Genomic DNA, 16,364 nt, shown 5'->3' on the forward strand with positions numbered 1-16,364 from the left:
CCTGCTGTCCTAATCACCCCAAACTGACCCCTACTGATGGCCTGCTTGCCCCCGCCTGGCTTCCCTGCTGGTCTGCTCACCCCTAACTTTCCCCCTTCCCCCACTGACCTGATCATCCCCAATGCCCTCCCTCCCCACTGGCCTGATCACCCACCACTGCCCTCCCTCTTGGCCTCTGACCACCTCTACCTTGGCTCCGCCACCATGGCTTTGTCCAGAAGAATGTCCAGAAGGTCTCCTAGAAGGTCTCACACTCTAATTAGCATATTATCCTTTTATTAGTATAGATAGAGGCCTGGTGCATGGGTTGGGGGCGGGGGTTGCAGCTGGTTTACCCTGAAGGATGTCCCAGATCAGGGTGGAAGTTCCCTTGGGGCGTAGGGCAGCCTGGGTGAGGGGTTGATGGCTGTTTGCAGGCTGGCCACACACCCCAGCTGGGACTCTTACTTAATGGGGGTGTGGCCAGCCTGAGTGAGGGGCTGATGGCTGCTTGCAGGCTGGCCACACCCCCGAGTGCAGACCCTCACCCCATGGGAGAGCCCTTTTCAAGCTGGCCACGTCCCTTGGTACCAAGGGAGTGGAGGCCAGGGTGGGTGGGAAGCTTTGCTTTCTCCATTGCCAGGGTCAACCCAAGCCTCCTGCTCGCTCCAGTTCCATGGCTTCTGCCATCTTTGTTAATTTGCATACTCACGCCCGATTGGCTGGTGGGCATAGTAGAGGGATGGTCAATTTGCATGTTTCTCTTTTAGTAGTGTAGAAATATATATCAACACACATATGCTTACCCAGATATACCCACACACTTGTGGTACACATAACCTACACTCATGTGGTTGTTATTACTGGGGCCTTAAAAAAGGGGATGGGGGATTTAAAAAAATCCAGTTTGTTTGTTATCAAATACAGCTATGTAGGAATGGTCCCTGCTGTAAAATAAAGTATAATCTTTTAAAATAAACCCAATGTCTTTAAGTAGATATTTTAAAACTTCTGTTCTCTTGTTTGTCACTTTCTCTACCAGAGAAATTTGATTGTGGTCATTATATGTACATTATCAGCGAAAGGAATTTTTATTTTTTGGTGATGGCTAGATGTGGAGAAAGGGAAGTAATGGTTCTTACATCAGTAGGTGTGAAGCTGAGCATACAGAGTTCATTTAATTCTGTTGATAACCATATCAAGTATGGTGTCATCTATTACTCTGAGTTGCCTCCCCAGGATAGTGTGGCAGATGGAGCATGTAAATCATACTCAAAAGTGATTCTATCACATTAAGTTCAAAGGAACCTTATTTTTTTTCGTCAAACGAGAAAGATAATTGGTTGCTCTTCACAATAGTAGCTGTGAGGATCAAAGGCAATAATACATGTAAACTGTAAAGCATGACAAAAATGTAGAATAGTAACAGTTTCCAAAGGAATGGTTCATAATATATTCTAATTTAAAATGTTGCTTGCAGAATTCATTTAGAATTAAATATCAGAGTGCCATTTAGTGGTTGAAGGCAGTATTATACAATTGGTTTCCCTTTGACTTTATTGCAAATAATGAGCATAAGTAAAATTTGCCATTGAGGAGACTCTTTCCCCCTCCCCACATGAGAGTCTACTTGTTCTTCAATAAATTTTCACCTTTGCTATTTAAAAAAAAAAAATTTGCCATTGAGATCAAAGAAAATTTTATATTTAGAATAGGATAAAATTTTCCCCCTCTAGAAAATAGGTTTAAAGGACTTTATTTTTACTTATGTACTTAATTGTCACATGAGGACACACACACATTGTTTTTAGAGATGAGGGGATGAGGGGGGAGAGAAACATCTATGTGAGAGAGAAACATCACTCAGTTGCCTTCCTGTAGGTGCACCAACAGGGATCAAACTTGAAGCTTATGTATGTTCCTTGACTGGAAGCCTTTCAGTGTTTCCAACTGAGCCCCACTACTCAGGACTGAAAAGCAGATTTAATATGAAACCACATTAATCAGGCTGGGATAGTGCAAGTTAAGGCAAAAAGAAAAATTATACAATGCCTTATCCTTGTTTTACTTGTACCTGGTAATTATTGGTTGTAGGTAATTAAGTTGGAGTAATAATAAGGAAGCCTCTTATTTGTGTTCTATAAACAGGAAGCACAGTCCTATGCAGATGACAACAGTTTATTATTCATGGAAACATCAGCTAAAACATCAATGAATGTAAATGAAATATTCATGGCAATAGGTAAGATTAATTTTCTTTCAAACTACAAATATAGGCAAAACAAATTATACTGGAATGTTTTTAGTTTGACTCTTATTTATCTTTTATTTTAAAAATATTCTGATTTTTAAAATATTTTATGCTTTTTATTGGTTTTTAGAGAGAGGGGAAGGGAGTAAAAAAACAAACATCAAAATATTTATGTGAGAGTGTAACATCTGTCAGCTGCTTCCTGCATGCTCCCTGCCAGAGATCAAGTCTGCAACCTGGGCATGTGCCCTGGCCAGGAATCAAACTGGCACCCTTTTTGGTACACGGGATGATCAATGCCCAATGCCCAACTAACTGAGCCAGGGCTAGTTTGACTCTTCTTTTTTTTTTTTCTTTGACTTTCTTTTTTCTTCTTCTTTTTTTTAATTCTGTAATTATTTTAGATCCTTTTTACCAAACACAAACATTCCTTACTCTGTTAGTAATATTGTCAAATTTGAGAGGTTGATACCTATCAGGTTGTAATACTTAAAGCATAGTTTCTTCTGAAACTATAGAAGTCTGAACTTTAAGGTGATAGATTTTCTAAAGATTTCACTGAGGATAAAGTGTGTTTCTATTAGTTATACTTTTTATATAAAAGGTAATAAACTTAGAGCCAAATTTTTTAATGCAAATATTGTAATAAAGTGTCAAAGCATGAGGCACAGAGAGAAAGAGGAAAAACAAAGCACCATTTATGCTTTACGTGACCTCAATGGTCATTCAATCCTATGCAGCACTCTCACCTTTCCTTTAAGGTACTTTTAATTGATTATGATTGCTAGTCCACTATTGTTGGAGTAATGAAGTTGGAATAGTAATAAGGAAGTTTCTGTCTGTAACAAAAATAAAAATATTTCTGTTGACTCTAACCTTCCATTAGTTTTAAGGTGCAGATTCTATGGGAAGGGTATATTTAGGTGGCTCTCACAATTTTCTGCCTTCACTCTATTGATGTGCCAACACTCTTCTTGTCCCATAACATCTTTCATTAAATAGCAGTGATCATTAACTGGGTGTCCTCATTTCTATGCCCAAATAAGAAATATTTTATATTGAAGTCATACAAATTAACCATGTAGGAGCCTTGAAAAAACTCAGAAAGTTGTAAGTACTGTCATAATAGCTGGAACTAAGTGAAAGAATTTAATGGTGGCTCACTTAGAGAAAAACTGCTGTATAAAACGTTTTCAAGAAACTCAGGCTCATATTTATTAAGGAAATGCTAGCATAGTTGTGAAGGATTGTGTGGCAATATGCTCTTTTTATAAATGGGAATGATGATACCTTGAACCACATCTCAAAAGTTAAAAGGAAACAAAATAATAGGCCCTCAAATCAGACTGAATTTTTAAAGCTTTCTGATGGTATTAAGACTACCAGAGGAGCTTAATTTAATTTTTATTTTTTATTTAAAAGTACTAGTAAGGTCATTTTTTCCCATCAGAAAGTAGCCTACATACTAGAATTATCAATGACTTTGCTGAAATTAGAATCCTCCTTTATTTGAAAGAAATGGAAAAGCCATTTCTTTTACTGGAATATAACTTAAATCACACAGTACATTCATATTTTTACTTAGAAGACTTCTCAAAGGGAGTACTCTTATGTCGTGGAAGAGTTTTAAATAAATTTATCATCTATTCTTAATTTTATAAGGTCTTGAGTGGCTTCTTGTTCATTTTCATTAACTTGATGTAGGATTTTTCTTTTCTCACAATCCTAATCAATTTAGAGACAGATTGGGTTAGCTGGTTGGCCATATATAAAACAAATAGTACCAGTTTCACTTTGGTGACATTCAATAAGATATAAGACAGGAGACACCTTTTGAAATTTCAAAAATTATTTTTGTTTATCGTCCCAGTAAAAATTAACCATTCTGGTTTATTTTCTTCAGCCTCCTGATTCCACTCATATCTAATTACAGGAAGCCCTTGAGGAAGTATGCTAAAGAGTGAAATGGTCACTCTGTCAGAAACCTAACTTGACATTAATTATAATAAAGTTTATAATGGTAGCCTATTCTTTGTCCTGTGAAGCTTTGTGCATACAGCTGACTAGAAATTTACCATTTTATCATTTACCCCCATCTATAGAGCAGTTCCTAGAGAAGTGCCCTAAGGTGATGGCTTTTCTTCCAAAACCCTGATGCTCCTGGCTTTCAGATCAATTGCCCAGCCCAGTATCTAGAATTCTAAAGATTTATTAATGCTGATGTGAAATATTACAACAAATAAACGATAGAAAATCCAAGACACAATTAGGCGTTCAGATTTTGAAGTACAGCATGTTGTGCAAACTTAGCCAAAACTAAGATTAAGTTAAGAGTCTTACCATAGTAGTCCATACCCAAGGTTGATAGAGACCAGTGTGTCTAGCTACCCATACAATCTGTACTCTGAGAGATGTTTATTATTTAATGAATCCAGCACATCAAGGATCTTCAGAATCTAAATAGCTGACGTCTAATCAGTAGGAGCAGTGCTACAGAGAACAGCATTGTATCGAGCTTAGCAGAGCTAAAGCCATAACTACTGGTTAAGGGGCTTTGTTCAAATGAGGCAAGTCATGCTCATCTGTCTGAAAACTGGGAAATGGTTTTTGAGAAAGCCACGCATGCATTAAGTAGAGTTACTCAAGAATCAGATTAGTATTCTTACTCAGTTATAAGAGAGAAAAATGGTAAGATATTTGAAGGGTAAAATCTGTGTAAGCTAGGAAGAAAATAGGAGTTGTTATCTGTTATAATTGGTTAATAATTAGATTGCACAGCAGATGACAAGTTCTGCTGGGATGATGGCCATGGTATTTGTTTATATCCCAACTTGTTCCAAAATGTGCTTGTGGCATTCCAGGGAACATTGATAGAAACTGAGCTTCTTTATAAACATTACAGATTTGTGCATTGGTGGGGTCCCTCGGAGTGGCCTGCGGGAGGATCAGCTGAAATCAGCATGTAGTAGTGCGCAAATCAGCAGGTGGCGGGGGTGGGGAGGGTGCCACGCATCTCCTGCTCATCTCAGCTCCACTGCGCCTACCACCACTGCAGCTTGGTAGGCTCACTCGCCCAACATGAGCCTGAGCCCAGCATCTGGCGCCCATCTGTCAGCTGAACGGCACTCCTGCTGTGGTAGTGCATTGGCCACCAGGGGGCAGCTCCTACGTTGTGCATCTAACCCCTGGTGGTCAGTGTGCATCATAGCGACTAGTCGACTGGTCACTTAGGCTTTTATACATATAGATTGACTGGCTTCACTTTTTTCTTTTATATATATATATATATTTATTTATTTATTTATTTATTTATTTTTTGATTTTTTTTTTTTAAGAGAGGAAGGGAGAGAGATAGAGAGATAGAAACGTCAATGAGAGAGAAACATCGACCAGCTGCCTCTTGCACACCCCTCACCAGGGATGTGGCCACAACCAACGTACATACCCCTGACCGGAATCGAACCTGGGACCTTTCAGTCCACAGACTGACGCTCTACCTGAGCCAAACTGGTTTCAGCTGGCTGTCACTTTTAATATAGATTTTCTTTAATTAATAGAGATATTGATGATTATGAAATAAAGTACACCTTTCCTAGGATTATTAAGTGAATCTACATAAAAGAATTTCATATAGCTTTAGTGTTAAATTTTAACTGTGTCAGCAACTGGTCCTCATTTTATCCTTCCATCAACGCACTAAACTCTCAGGACAGTGACATGTTTTGATATTTAGTGGATACTCAATAAACATTTGAAAAGAATGGACATATGATTATGTGATACTTTGGGTTAGCCTAATTAGAAAGGAAGATTATCAATAAGCAGGTGGACATGTTCTAGTATGAATATTCTAATTGTGTTTATTTTAATACTTTATTTCTCAGCAAAAAAGTTGCCAAAGAATGAACCACAGAATCCAGGAGCAAATTCTGCCAGGGGAAGAGGAGTAGACCTTACTGAACCCACACAACCAACCAGGAGTCAGTGTTGTAGTAACTAAACCTCCAGTTTGTACTAGCTGGAATAGTCTTCTGCTTCCTAAATGTAATAACCATGGAATTGGAGCATTTAACCAGCTCAGTATGACTTCCAAAAAGAAGAGACTTATGATAGAGTCAAGTTTCCAATACAGAATTATTTTAAGTGTTTTGAACTTAATTTTTAATGATATGCATGTGACCCTCTGACTAATGTTTCAGCAGAAGGGGGAAATGAGAGCTGTGTATACTTGTTTCCTTGGAAGGTTAGGGGGAATCATTTCTCATCACCAGAGATATAGGCAAATGACTATCTGAACCCACAGTTAACCAGCCAGTTCTACGAAGGAGATTTCGAACTTAATTTGAGCCTTTCAGAAACACTTTTTTTTTTAGAAGAAGGTTCTAAAGATATTTATGCTTAGCTATAGTATTTAGGAAACCAATAATTTCTCATAGTATCCATATTTAAAGTGTACATTCCACATTTAAACAAATTAGCTACAAGAAAACAGTCCCACATATTGGGGGGGCAGGATAGGGGGTGAGAGGAGTGAACATTAGTGGCATCTAAATTGCAGGCAGTCCTCTTATTTTTTAAAATGGGGTAAAAAAAAAAAAAAAGGAAAAAAGTAACCCCATCTTGTTTTAGGAATATGAAAACTGATAAAAGGCATTGTAATGAGTAGTGTTCCCTCTGAAGGTGAGCTCTTCAACAAAAGTGAAACAAACCAAGTGTCTGATTTTTGTTTAATCACTGCAGGCCATTTTATCAGTTTTGTTCAGGGGCTTGCAGGGGGCTTTTGTTCCCTTTGGTCATAATATAGTTAACGCACTAACAATTATGTACATTCAAACTTGATTATTTTAAATTTGATCTTCAGCTGTACTGTAAATAGGGTACTGCATTGTAGTCTCCATATGTTCATTACTTTTCTGTAATATTTAAGAGTTGCTTAAAAGTATACAAAATGTACAGTTACTAAAACAGCTAATTTTTCCTTCTTGCCTCCTTCCAAAGGAAGGGGCTTCAGAACCGTAATAAACAATGTACCAGTAATTTGTAGCGTAAGTATTTCGACATGTTAATAATAATCTTGCAGCCTTATTTTCCAAAGTTTGTTTATTTTGATCAATTCAGTATATTGCACTAATTGTTTTAGGTATTTTCATTATATGAAATCTACCATGTGTCAGAAATGATTTAATCTATTTAAGTGTTGAACTGCTAGCAGAACTTGTACATTTACAGTAATTCAGAATTAGTAAGGAAACAGTTCACCAGTGTTTAGTTTTATATTGAGGTGCTCAGGTTGGAATAAAGTGGTATAAAAAGCAGTACTGGTTTTTCTCTTTTTTTTTCCACTGGAGCAGTGAACATATATAAATAGTATTATATAACTCAAAAATCTGCATTTATATTTTCTTTACTACATTCTTAAAAATTATTTGTGTGGTATTGATGTATTATCCTAATATCTGGTTCATTGAAGAGTTCTTCTTTATATTTTTGTATTCTGGATAATCAGAACTTTATCTTTCATTTCAGAAACTGATATTCACTTCCATTGAGAAGTATTACCATAACTGTAATGTTGTCTCTGGAGCCAGCCACTAAAGCAGCACTTACAAGTCCATGGCTGATATACTCAGCTGCAGCTTCATAGAAATGCTTGGGGTATATTTTTTGTTTTTCAATTGAATCTCCTGGCACACCACCTTCATGGGTTGGCTTATCAGTTGCTTTCTCACTGCAAGTATCACAATTAGTCATTTCTGGTAGAAATGTTTGTGTATTTTTAGGATCACGGGTGAAATTCTTAGAATTTTTTACACTAGACAATTTTTCTTTTAAATTTGTACTTGGCACCCATTCTTCAGATTTACGCTGAAACGATGTGTGGGTATTACTTTCTGGTTCAGTAGCCTTTTTTCCAAAGACTGGGGAAAACAGAGAATCTTTGGTTAATCTTTTTTTTAGGTTAAAATAGTGTATTTCTTTATACATTTGAAACATTGTTATTGCCAATGCAGTGACTTCCTTTTTATCCAGAACTTGCCAAAGTCCATTAGTAGCTAAGATAAGGAATTGACATAAGTCATCTATAGGGACAGACAATGTTTGAGGTACTGGAATAATGAAATTTTTCAGTTTGGGATTTCCATGAAATCCAAGTCCTCTTGTGGTTTTTGTTTGCCCTTCTAGGAGTCCATATGGTTCATTTGAACTAATTCTTGCTCCATTCTCAAGTACTCTTTTTTTTTCCTTTTTGTTTCTCAGAGTATGTTCTTTGGTTAAGCAAAAGCCTTTTCCATTTCTGCATAAGACTGCTTGTACATTACCTAAAAGATTATCAGAAAAAGTTGATCCTAGAGATTTAATAACCAATTGTATCAGAGTATGCTATTAACTTTAATAATTATGTGTTTCAATGCATAAAGTAAACCATCTGAAAGTATTTTAAAATGTGTAATATGGATGATTTATAGTCAATAAAACTGAGAGGCCAGTTTATTCCTAGTTTTAAAGCAATTTAGTGTTTAAAATACTGCATTTAGTATTTAAAAAACTAAAATTACAGACTCTGAATATGAAACCACTTCCAAATGTTATATACTTTGTAGAGCCAAAAGTTGAGCTTTTTTATAACCAATATATATTCCATAGAGCAAACATTTTTAAATATTTAAATAAATGCCTTTTGTTTAAACACAAAAATTTTGATTTTTTTTTAAGTGGAATTTGATGATTTTGTAACTGGTAATGTTAAAAACTAAAATACAGGAAGGTGGTATGGGTGATGAAAAAAATTAAAATATGACTTCATGCCAGTCTAGTTAAGTTCCTGATGTGTATGGCTTAAAATAAATTAAGTCACAGCCTTGTGAAGAAAAAAAGGGATATGTGTTGTTAATGCATTAGATGGATAATAGCCAAAATGAAATTAAACCCTTTGATTGTAAACTGAAATCCTAAAAGTTGATTATAGTTTGTTCATCGTTCAGATGAACCTCATATGTGTGCATCATTGAAATCTTAAGAAAATAAACAGTGCTCTAAACAGATTGAGGAGGGGTTGTATTACCAATTCTCTTTGATTTTTTAAAAAATTAGGAAAATAGATTTTCCCCAAGTTCTTAGGGACATAACTGTATATTCAAGCACAGGCAGTTTTTCTTTATGGAATTCATACAAGTATTTAAATTATTCCGATAAGGAGGTTAATGAAGTTTTGATAACGAAAATTCCCGGTATAATGAAAATTTACAAAAGAATATTCTAGTTTCATACATGATGCTGAAGTCAGAATTTTGCTGCAAGGTTCAAGTGTAATTCCACTTTAAAAAAAAAAAAAAAAAAATCTCACCTGGTGATATGTTTTTAATTTTAGAGGAAAGGAGAGAGAGAAACTGATTGGTTGCCTCCAGTACACACCCTGACCGGGGATCGAACCTGCATCCTAGGTATGTGCCCTGACTGGGAATCAAACCTGTAACCTTTTGGTGTATGGGACAGCTCTTCAACCAGCTGAGCCAGCCACACTGGCCAGGAAATCCCCTGATTTTTTTTTTTTTTTTTTTTTAATAAATGAATTTAAGTTTCAAGAGGCTGAGGTCCACAATCTAGAATGATTAAACAGAGTATAAATTAGTGAAAAGTTAGTATCTGGCATAAACTAAGCTTATTGGCTCATTTACATAATGGGAATTGTTAAAATACCTTGAGATAATGGGACCCAAAGATGAAGATATATGTGGAAGATGTTTTAGAAACCTAAGAACTGTATAAATGATAATATTATGACCTCTTATATTTTGTAGCAGTGTTTATTAATATTTTAAATTGACATGTCTTTGCTGCTGATTATTCTACTTAGATATGCAGAGTTAATCGTTTTATTTCCTGGACCTTAGGTTGCATATGCTGTCAGCTGCAAATGAGTTGTTGAAAGCTGGTGACTGTTAAAGCTGAAAGGATAATGAACAAAAAGCCCCAAGGAAGATGGAAAATGAGAAAGATTTTAAAATAGCGCTATATGTCCATGTATCTGCAAAAGTGAAGGAAGAGAGAAGCCAATAGAAAAGGGGGGACAGAGTGGCTTTCAAGAAAAAGCCCTGTAACATTGTTTGGAGGATATGAGAATTAGCAGTGAATATAATGAAAACTTTCAAATAATTTTTAATGAATCTGATTATAGATACGAATTCATATTCTTAGATGTAAAATAATTTTTTATTAGCTGGAGAGATCGTGCCATTCAGAAAGTATTATCAGAACAAAAATGGGACAGGATCACTGGAAGAGCATCATGTTGAGGGGGATTAATCATCCAGGGATTAAGAAAAATGTTTTGAGATGTTACTTAAGCCTTTTTAAGGTATCTTGTATAGGCAGGCAAAGTGCCTGTGATGTAACTGCCTCCTGCAGTTGCTGGGCTATCTTCAACTTATGAAAAGGAAAAGTATTTCTATAAATTTCAGAGTAGCCTTGGAATTCCAAAAGGAATTCTAGATCTGAATGGTCAAGATCAATATTTTTTTTTTTTCAACTGAAACCGGTTTGGCTCAGTGGATAGAGCGTCAGCCTGCGCACTGAAAGGTCCCGGGTTCGATTCCGGTCAAGGGCATGTACCCTGGTTGCGGGCACATCCCCAGTAGGGGTTATGCAAGAGGCAGCTAATCGATGATTCTCTCTTATCGATGTTTCTTAACTCTCTATCCCTTTTCCTCTCTGTAAAAAATCAATAAAATATATTTTTTTTTTAAAGATTTTTTTCAGATAAAGTTAGCAAGGCTACTGTTGAAGAGAACAGGGAAGTTTTACGAAAGAACTGGAGAAAAGAGGAAGAAAAGTTATGTAGGGGTAAGAAAAGGAAACATCCTTAGGATGCCTGAGTGCCCTGGGGTAAAAAGATGGCTTGTTCAGAAGGAACAGCCTGGGGAAGGAGGAAGACTTGGGAGCTTGACATACTAAAACTTGAGTCCCACTTTGTGTGACCTTCGTTAAGTCACTTTATTTACCTACCAGTTTTCCACCTGGCAGTGTTTTTTTCCAATGCTATTGTGAGGATTTAAAAGGTATGTATGTATATATTCCCCCCCCCCCTCACATACCCCTAGGGAGGAAATGAGAGGGAGAAACATCAATGATGAAAAAGAATCATTGATTGGCTGCCTACTGCACGCCCCCTACTGGGGAAGGAGCCTGCAACCAGGCATGTGCCCTGGACAAGGAATCAAACCTGGGACCCTTCAGTCCACAGGCTGACCCTCTCTGCTAAGCCAAACCAGCTAGGGTAAGAAGGTACTTTTAACAAGTACACACTTGATAAAGGTTTTCTTTGTATTCCGTGAAGAGGAAAGCAGACAGCCTTTCCAAAAAAGATTGAGATGAAGCTACATATCAGAACCATATATTTTATTTTTTTTATTAAATTATTATCTGTGTACATATCTTATTATTCCCCTTCCTTCCCATTTATACCCTCCCTCCCCAGAGTTTTGTGTCCATTGGTTGTACTTTTATGCATGTATACAAGTCCTTCTGTTGATCTGTTATCTCCCCCAGATCTCCCTCCCCTCCCCGCTGTAATTTGACAGTCTGCTTGTTGCTTTACTGTCTCCATATCTTTTGGTTCATCAGTTTATAATGTAGAACCATTTATTAAAAAATTGCAAGAAAATCTCATGAAATAGAATTATAGGCCTAAGGAAATAGGAAGCAGTAATGGGAAATGAAATAGTTATTGGGGAAAGAAAAAGCAATTGAAAAGTAGCATAAGCTAAGAAAATTGAAACACACATGAAGTTTACCTAAAATGGAAGCATAACAGAAGTGCATGTAAATGCTGTTAGGGAAACAACCTATGTCTAGTTTTTCTTAAGGACTTAATTTTGGCCACAGAGGCTGAATTTATATCATAGACATCATTTATATTATGTGGAGCTACTTTTCACTGAGTATTCAAAGACCCCTTGCTTCATTATGTAAAATGTATGTGTATGGAACTCATGTTCACCATTGTACAGCTGGAGCCAGACAATATTTTACGTATCAGTCAACTGTCCATCAAATATTTGTTCGATGTGTTCTCAGAATCAGGTTTGTATATATGTGATGACCACCAAGTTGGTCTTAAATCCAAAGAACAGTATCCTTATGAGACCAGAATAGTAAAAAGCCATGAGAAGATGGAAGCAAAGCCACGGACCAATCAGTGCCTGTAGCTACTAGAAGCTGAAAGAGGCATGCATTTTCCCTTAGAAGTTTCAGAGGAAGTGTGACCTTGCCAACACCACCTTAATTTTAAGTTTCTGTGAGAAAGTGGATTTTTGATGTTTTAAGCCGCCACGATTGTGATAGGAAACTAGAATACCTAGTTTTTATTTTCTGCAAGCAAATAAGCAGAAAAAAAACTACCCATAACAAAATGCAAAAAAAAATCAAAACTAAGAACTCACACAAATGTTGGGATTAGTAGGCAAGAACATTAAAAGTTACAACTGCATACCATATGTTTAAAAAGGTAAGTACAGGCATGGAAGATAATTTTTAAAATGCAAACTTGTAAAGATGAAAAATAAAATGTTAGCCCTGACCAGTGTGACTCAGTTGGAGTGTCATCCTGACCCTGAAAGGTGGCAGGTTCAATTCCTAGTCAGGGCACATACCCAAATTGGGTTCAATCTCCAGTTTGAGAGAGGCAGCTAATTGATGTTTCCCTTATTGATGTTTATCTTCCTCTTTAAAATCAATAAAAACATATTGGGTGAAGATTAAATAAAAATACAATGTTAAAAATGAAAAAAATACACACTAGTCAGTTTGGCTCAGTGAATACAGCTTTGGCCTGAGGACCAAAGGATCCTGGGTTTGATTCTGCTCAAGGACACATACCTCGTTGCAGGCTCCTGGGCCAGGCCCTGGTCAGAATATATGCAGGAGGCAACCAAGGGCGCACATGCTAGGGTTGCAGGCTTGATTCCCCAGTGTGGGTGTACAGAAGGCATCTGCTCAGTGATTCTCATCATAGATGTTTCTATCCCTTTCTCTCTGAAATCAATAAAAATATATATTCTTCAATAATACAATGGATGTGATTAATGGCAAATTAAATGTTGCAGAAGAAAATAATTTTGAAGACTAATAAAGTCTGAAGAGCATTATGAAGGTTTTAAGAAGAGGAAGAAGAAAAAGATAAAGGTAAAAAATTATGAACAACAAAAAGACATCGAATACATACCTGCCAAGAAGTGAATCTAAAAAATCAAGTGAATAAAAAATCTGAAGAACAAAATGGACTGGTGAATACAATAGAACCAGGAACATAGAAAGGGATTGGACTAAATTCTCAGGGGTAAGAGGGTCTGAGGGGTACGGGAAGAGATTGGACAAAAATCTTACACCTATAGATGAAGACAGTGGTGGGGGTAAATAAAATATATATTTGAAAAATAACAGAATGCTTAAACAAAAAAGATGTTACATATAAAATATATTGATAAAATGACAATACTCAAATATAATAAGTCTGCAGAATTAACACAATATCGAAATATAAGCTAGATATTTTTGAGGAATTGATAAGCTGATCTTAAAATACTTTATAATCCTATGAGGAATAAAGTAAATTTAAAAAGCACCAAGAAAAATTATAGAAGTGATAAGAATAAAAAAAAAAAAAAGGAATATCAGTTGGGAAGTATTGTTGGAGACTGGTGTAAGCTGACAGAATCCTTTCACCCAAAGGGACTGATAAGATTCAGTCCCCTATCTATACAAGTGTTTTTCACATGTACAAATCAGTTATTTAATGGTTTCATCACTGCCCTCACAATTCATTTTAAAGTGAGGTATTTTTATTTTAATTCCAGAGTTGTGATGACACTGGTATTATCTTCTGTAGTGTAAGTCATAACCTTCCTTTCACAAGTTGAATGTTTTTCCTATATTTTTGTTTCTGTTAAAATGAAGGATGCCTAAATAAAACAGTGTAACACAATAATATATAAGCTTTAAAATTAGCCATTATACTAACAATAGTCAAAGTATTTTCCACTCTTCTGAAAAAGAAGTGAGAGATGTTTTTTGTTTCGCTCAGATCTTAACAAATGTAATGTATTTGCTTTGCCTTTATTAACTGCTGTATTGCTACCCACTTAGAAAGTTTAATGTTTTGGTGACATTATTTTATATATGTGCCTCCTTGGAAAAGCATTTAAAATTGGATGGCCAGAGTGGCTCAGTGGTTGAGCACTGACCCATAAACCAGAAGGTCATGATTCGATTCCCAGTCAGGGCACATGCCCAGGTTGCAGGCTTGATCCCCAGTGTGAGGCATGCAGGAGGTAGCCAATCAATGATTCCCTCTCATCACTGATATGTCTATCTCTCCCTTCCTCTGTGAAATCAATAAAAAATATATTTTAAAAATGAAATGAATTACAATGATTCGTGTGCCTGTGATCTGGATTTAAGCTGGTTCTTGGTCATTTCTTAAGTTGGTCATTGCGATATTTGGCTTTAATAAGTCACTAAATAATTCTTGAAGCATAAGATGTCTTGCTGCCAGGAATTTAAAAAATTGTAAAGGTATAGCGTGGCCCTCCAATGTACCTACCAGTGTGTGCAATATGTAGTTCTCCAGAGATTACTTGCGGCACCCTCTGGGAAGGGAATCTCTCTGACCAATCATCATGGTCAGGGCGTCTCTGATTCTTCTTGGCCTTGGAACTCGTGAGTTTGCCTTCCAATACACAGGCAACTGCAGAACAGCCGCTCCATTGAACCCTGGATACTTCTTCTCTCCCAAGACGTAAAAGCCTATCCATTCTCCAAAAGGCTTTGGCAAAGGCTTTGTGTATGTTCTCACGCTTACACGGCGGTTCTTTTGTTTCTTTGTTTACAGAGAAGAGGTTTTCTAGAGCGATGTACTCTTTCCTAAACACTGTCTGGAAAGAATTGATTAATTTGTGCTCTCTAAGGGTCATTTGGTAGGAAGGATCAAATTTGGAAAGCTGATGGAGAAGTAAAACTGGGAGTTCCTTGGATGCGAAGTCTGCTGCTGTTGGACCATGATGCCCATCAAACAAACCGAAGAAGCACACATCCAGTTTACTGCCAAAATTATTCGCTATAGTGAATTTATCGTTCATGTCCACTTTCCACGTAGAATTCTTGTCAGTGCAAACGGCTGCTCCTTTAATTAATAGATGGCAGATTCTTTGTGAATGGATGGTACTATTGTGAATGTTTTCCATGATCTTATAGTACTCTGGCATTTGTTTCTTCCAAAGTACTTCTAAAGCATTATTCATGCTCTCTAGGCCTTTTTCAGTAAATGTAGAAGATGACATTAGTTTAGTAATGGTGAACTTTCTCTTACCAGCAACTGCTGAGCGTGCTGGTGTAATTCCACTCTTCCATTCAAGACCCAGTGTGGCCAGAGCGACATGTTGCTTTTTGTGGAGGAAAAATCCAGTTAGGTCAATTTCCTTCTTGCACATGGAACAGGGAAATGTGATGATCTGATCGCAGAGCTGCTGCTCTTGCTGGGTCTCAGAAAAACTCAACCGTCTTTCCTCCTTCCTTCTAAGATACTTTCTTCTCCAAAAAAGTAGGAAGTCCTCTTCAAACTCAAATTTTTTCATATTCCATTTCCTCGCTTTCCAAAATACTCTGCAAGCAGGATGAAAGATATTTACGTGCCAGGAATGATGCAGACCCTCATCTGTGCAATTTACTTTGGTTCCCCGTTATTTTATCTAGACCTACCGTGTTTCCCCGAAAATAAGACATCCTCCGAAAATAAGACCTAGCGCATGGAAAAATAAGACATCCCCAGATAATAAGATCTAGCGCATCTTTGGGAGCAAAAATTTATAAGACACTGTCTTATTTTCGGGGAAACGGTAGAATTGAATATTGGTGCATCTTTCTGTGATCCTCCCGCCCCCCCAAACACACATGCGCGTGCGCACGGCACACACACACACACACACACACACACACACACACACACACAGGAAATACTGAATAAATTGGTGATTGACCTGTGTGTGACTGAATAAAATTAGGTAAAATCTCCACAAAGTCAGCTTGACATCTAAGAACAAATACTCAGAGAAATCAGCACAATAGTGAATCCTAGGCATCT

At 36.9% G+C, this 16,364-nt stretch overlaps 2 protein-coding genes across 4 annotated transcripts in view; one reads left to right on the forward strand and one right to left on the reverse strand.

The window, feature by feature from the left end:
* Nucleotides 1–7,545, forward strand: part of RAB5A (RAB5A, member RAS oncogene family) — a 31,883-nt gene extending 24,338 nt beyond the window's left edge. For 2 of the 3 annotated variants that reach the window (XM_036431588.2, XM_036431586.2), the window contains 2 exons: nucleotides 2,128–2,221; nucleotides 6,115–7,545. In XM_036431588.2, coding sequence (XP_036287481.1) covers nucleotides 2,128–2,221; nucleotides 6,115–6,230 — 210 coding nt within the window. In that variant the 3' untranslated portion in view covers nucleotides 6,231–7,545. Of the gene's footprint in view, nucleotides 1–2,127; nucleotides 2,222–4,334; nucleotides 4,359–6,114 lie in introns of all 3 variants that reach the window. The other variant, XM_036431587.2, reaches the window with a different exon arrangement.
* PP2D1 (protein phosphatase 2C like domain containing 1) lies at nucleotides 6,605–15,960 on the reverse strand (the record flags this gene model as incomplete). Its single annotated transcript, XM_036432382.2, has 2 exons — nucleotides 6,605–8,550; nucleotides 14,829–15,960. Coding segments are annotated over 2 exons (1,935 nt in total), but the record flags the coding sequence as incomplete, so codon positions are not given.
* Between the last annotated feature and the right edge of the window lie 404 nt (nucleotides 15,961–16,364).

Source organism: Pipistrellus kuhlii, unplaced genomic scaffold (assembly GCF_014108245.1).
Source record: "Pipistrellus kuhlii isolate mPipKuh1 unplaced genomic scaffold, mPipKuh1.p scaffold_m20_p_11, whole genome shotgun sequence".
Taxonomy (NCBI): Eukaryota; Metazoa; Chordata; class Mammalia; order Chiroptera; family Vespertilionidae; genus Pipistrellus; species Pipistrellus kuhlii.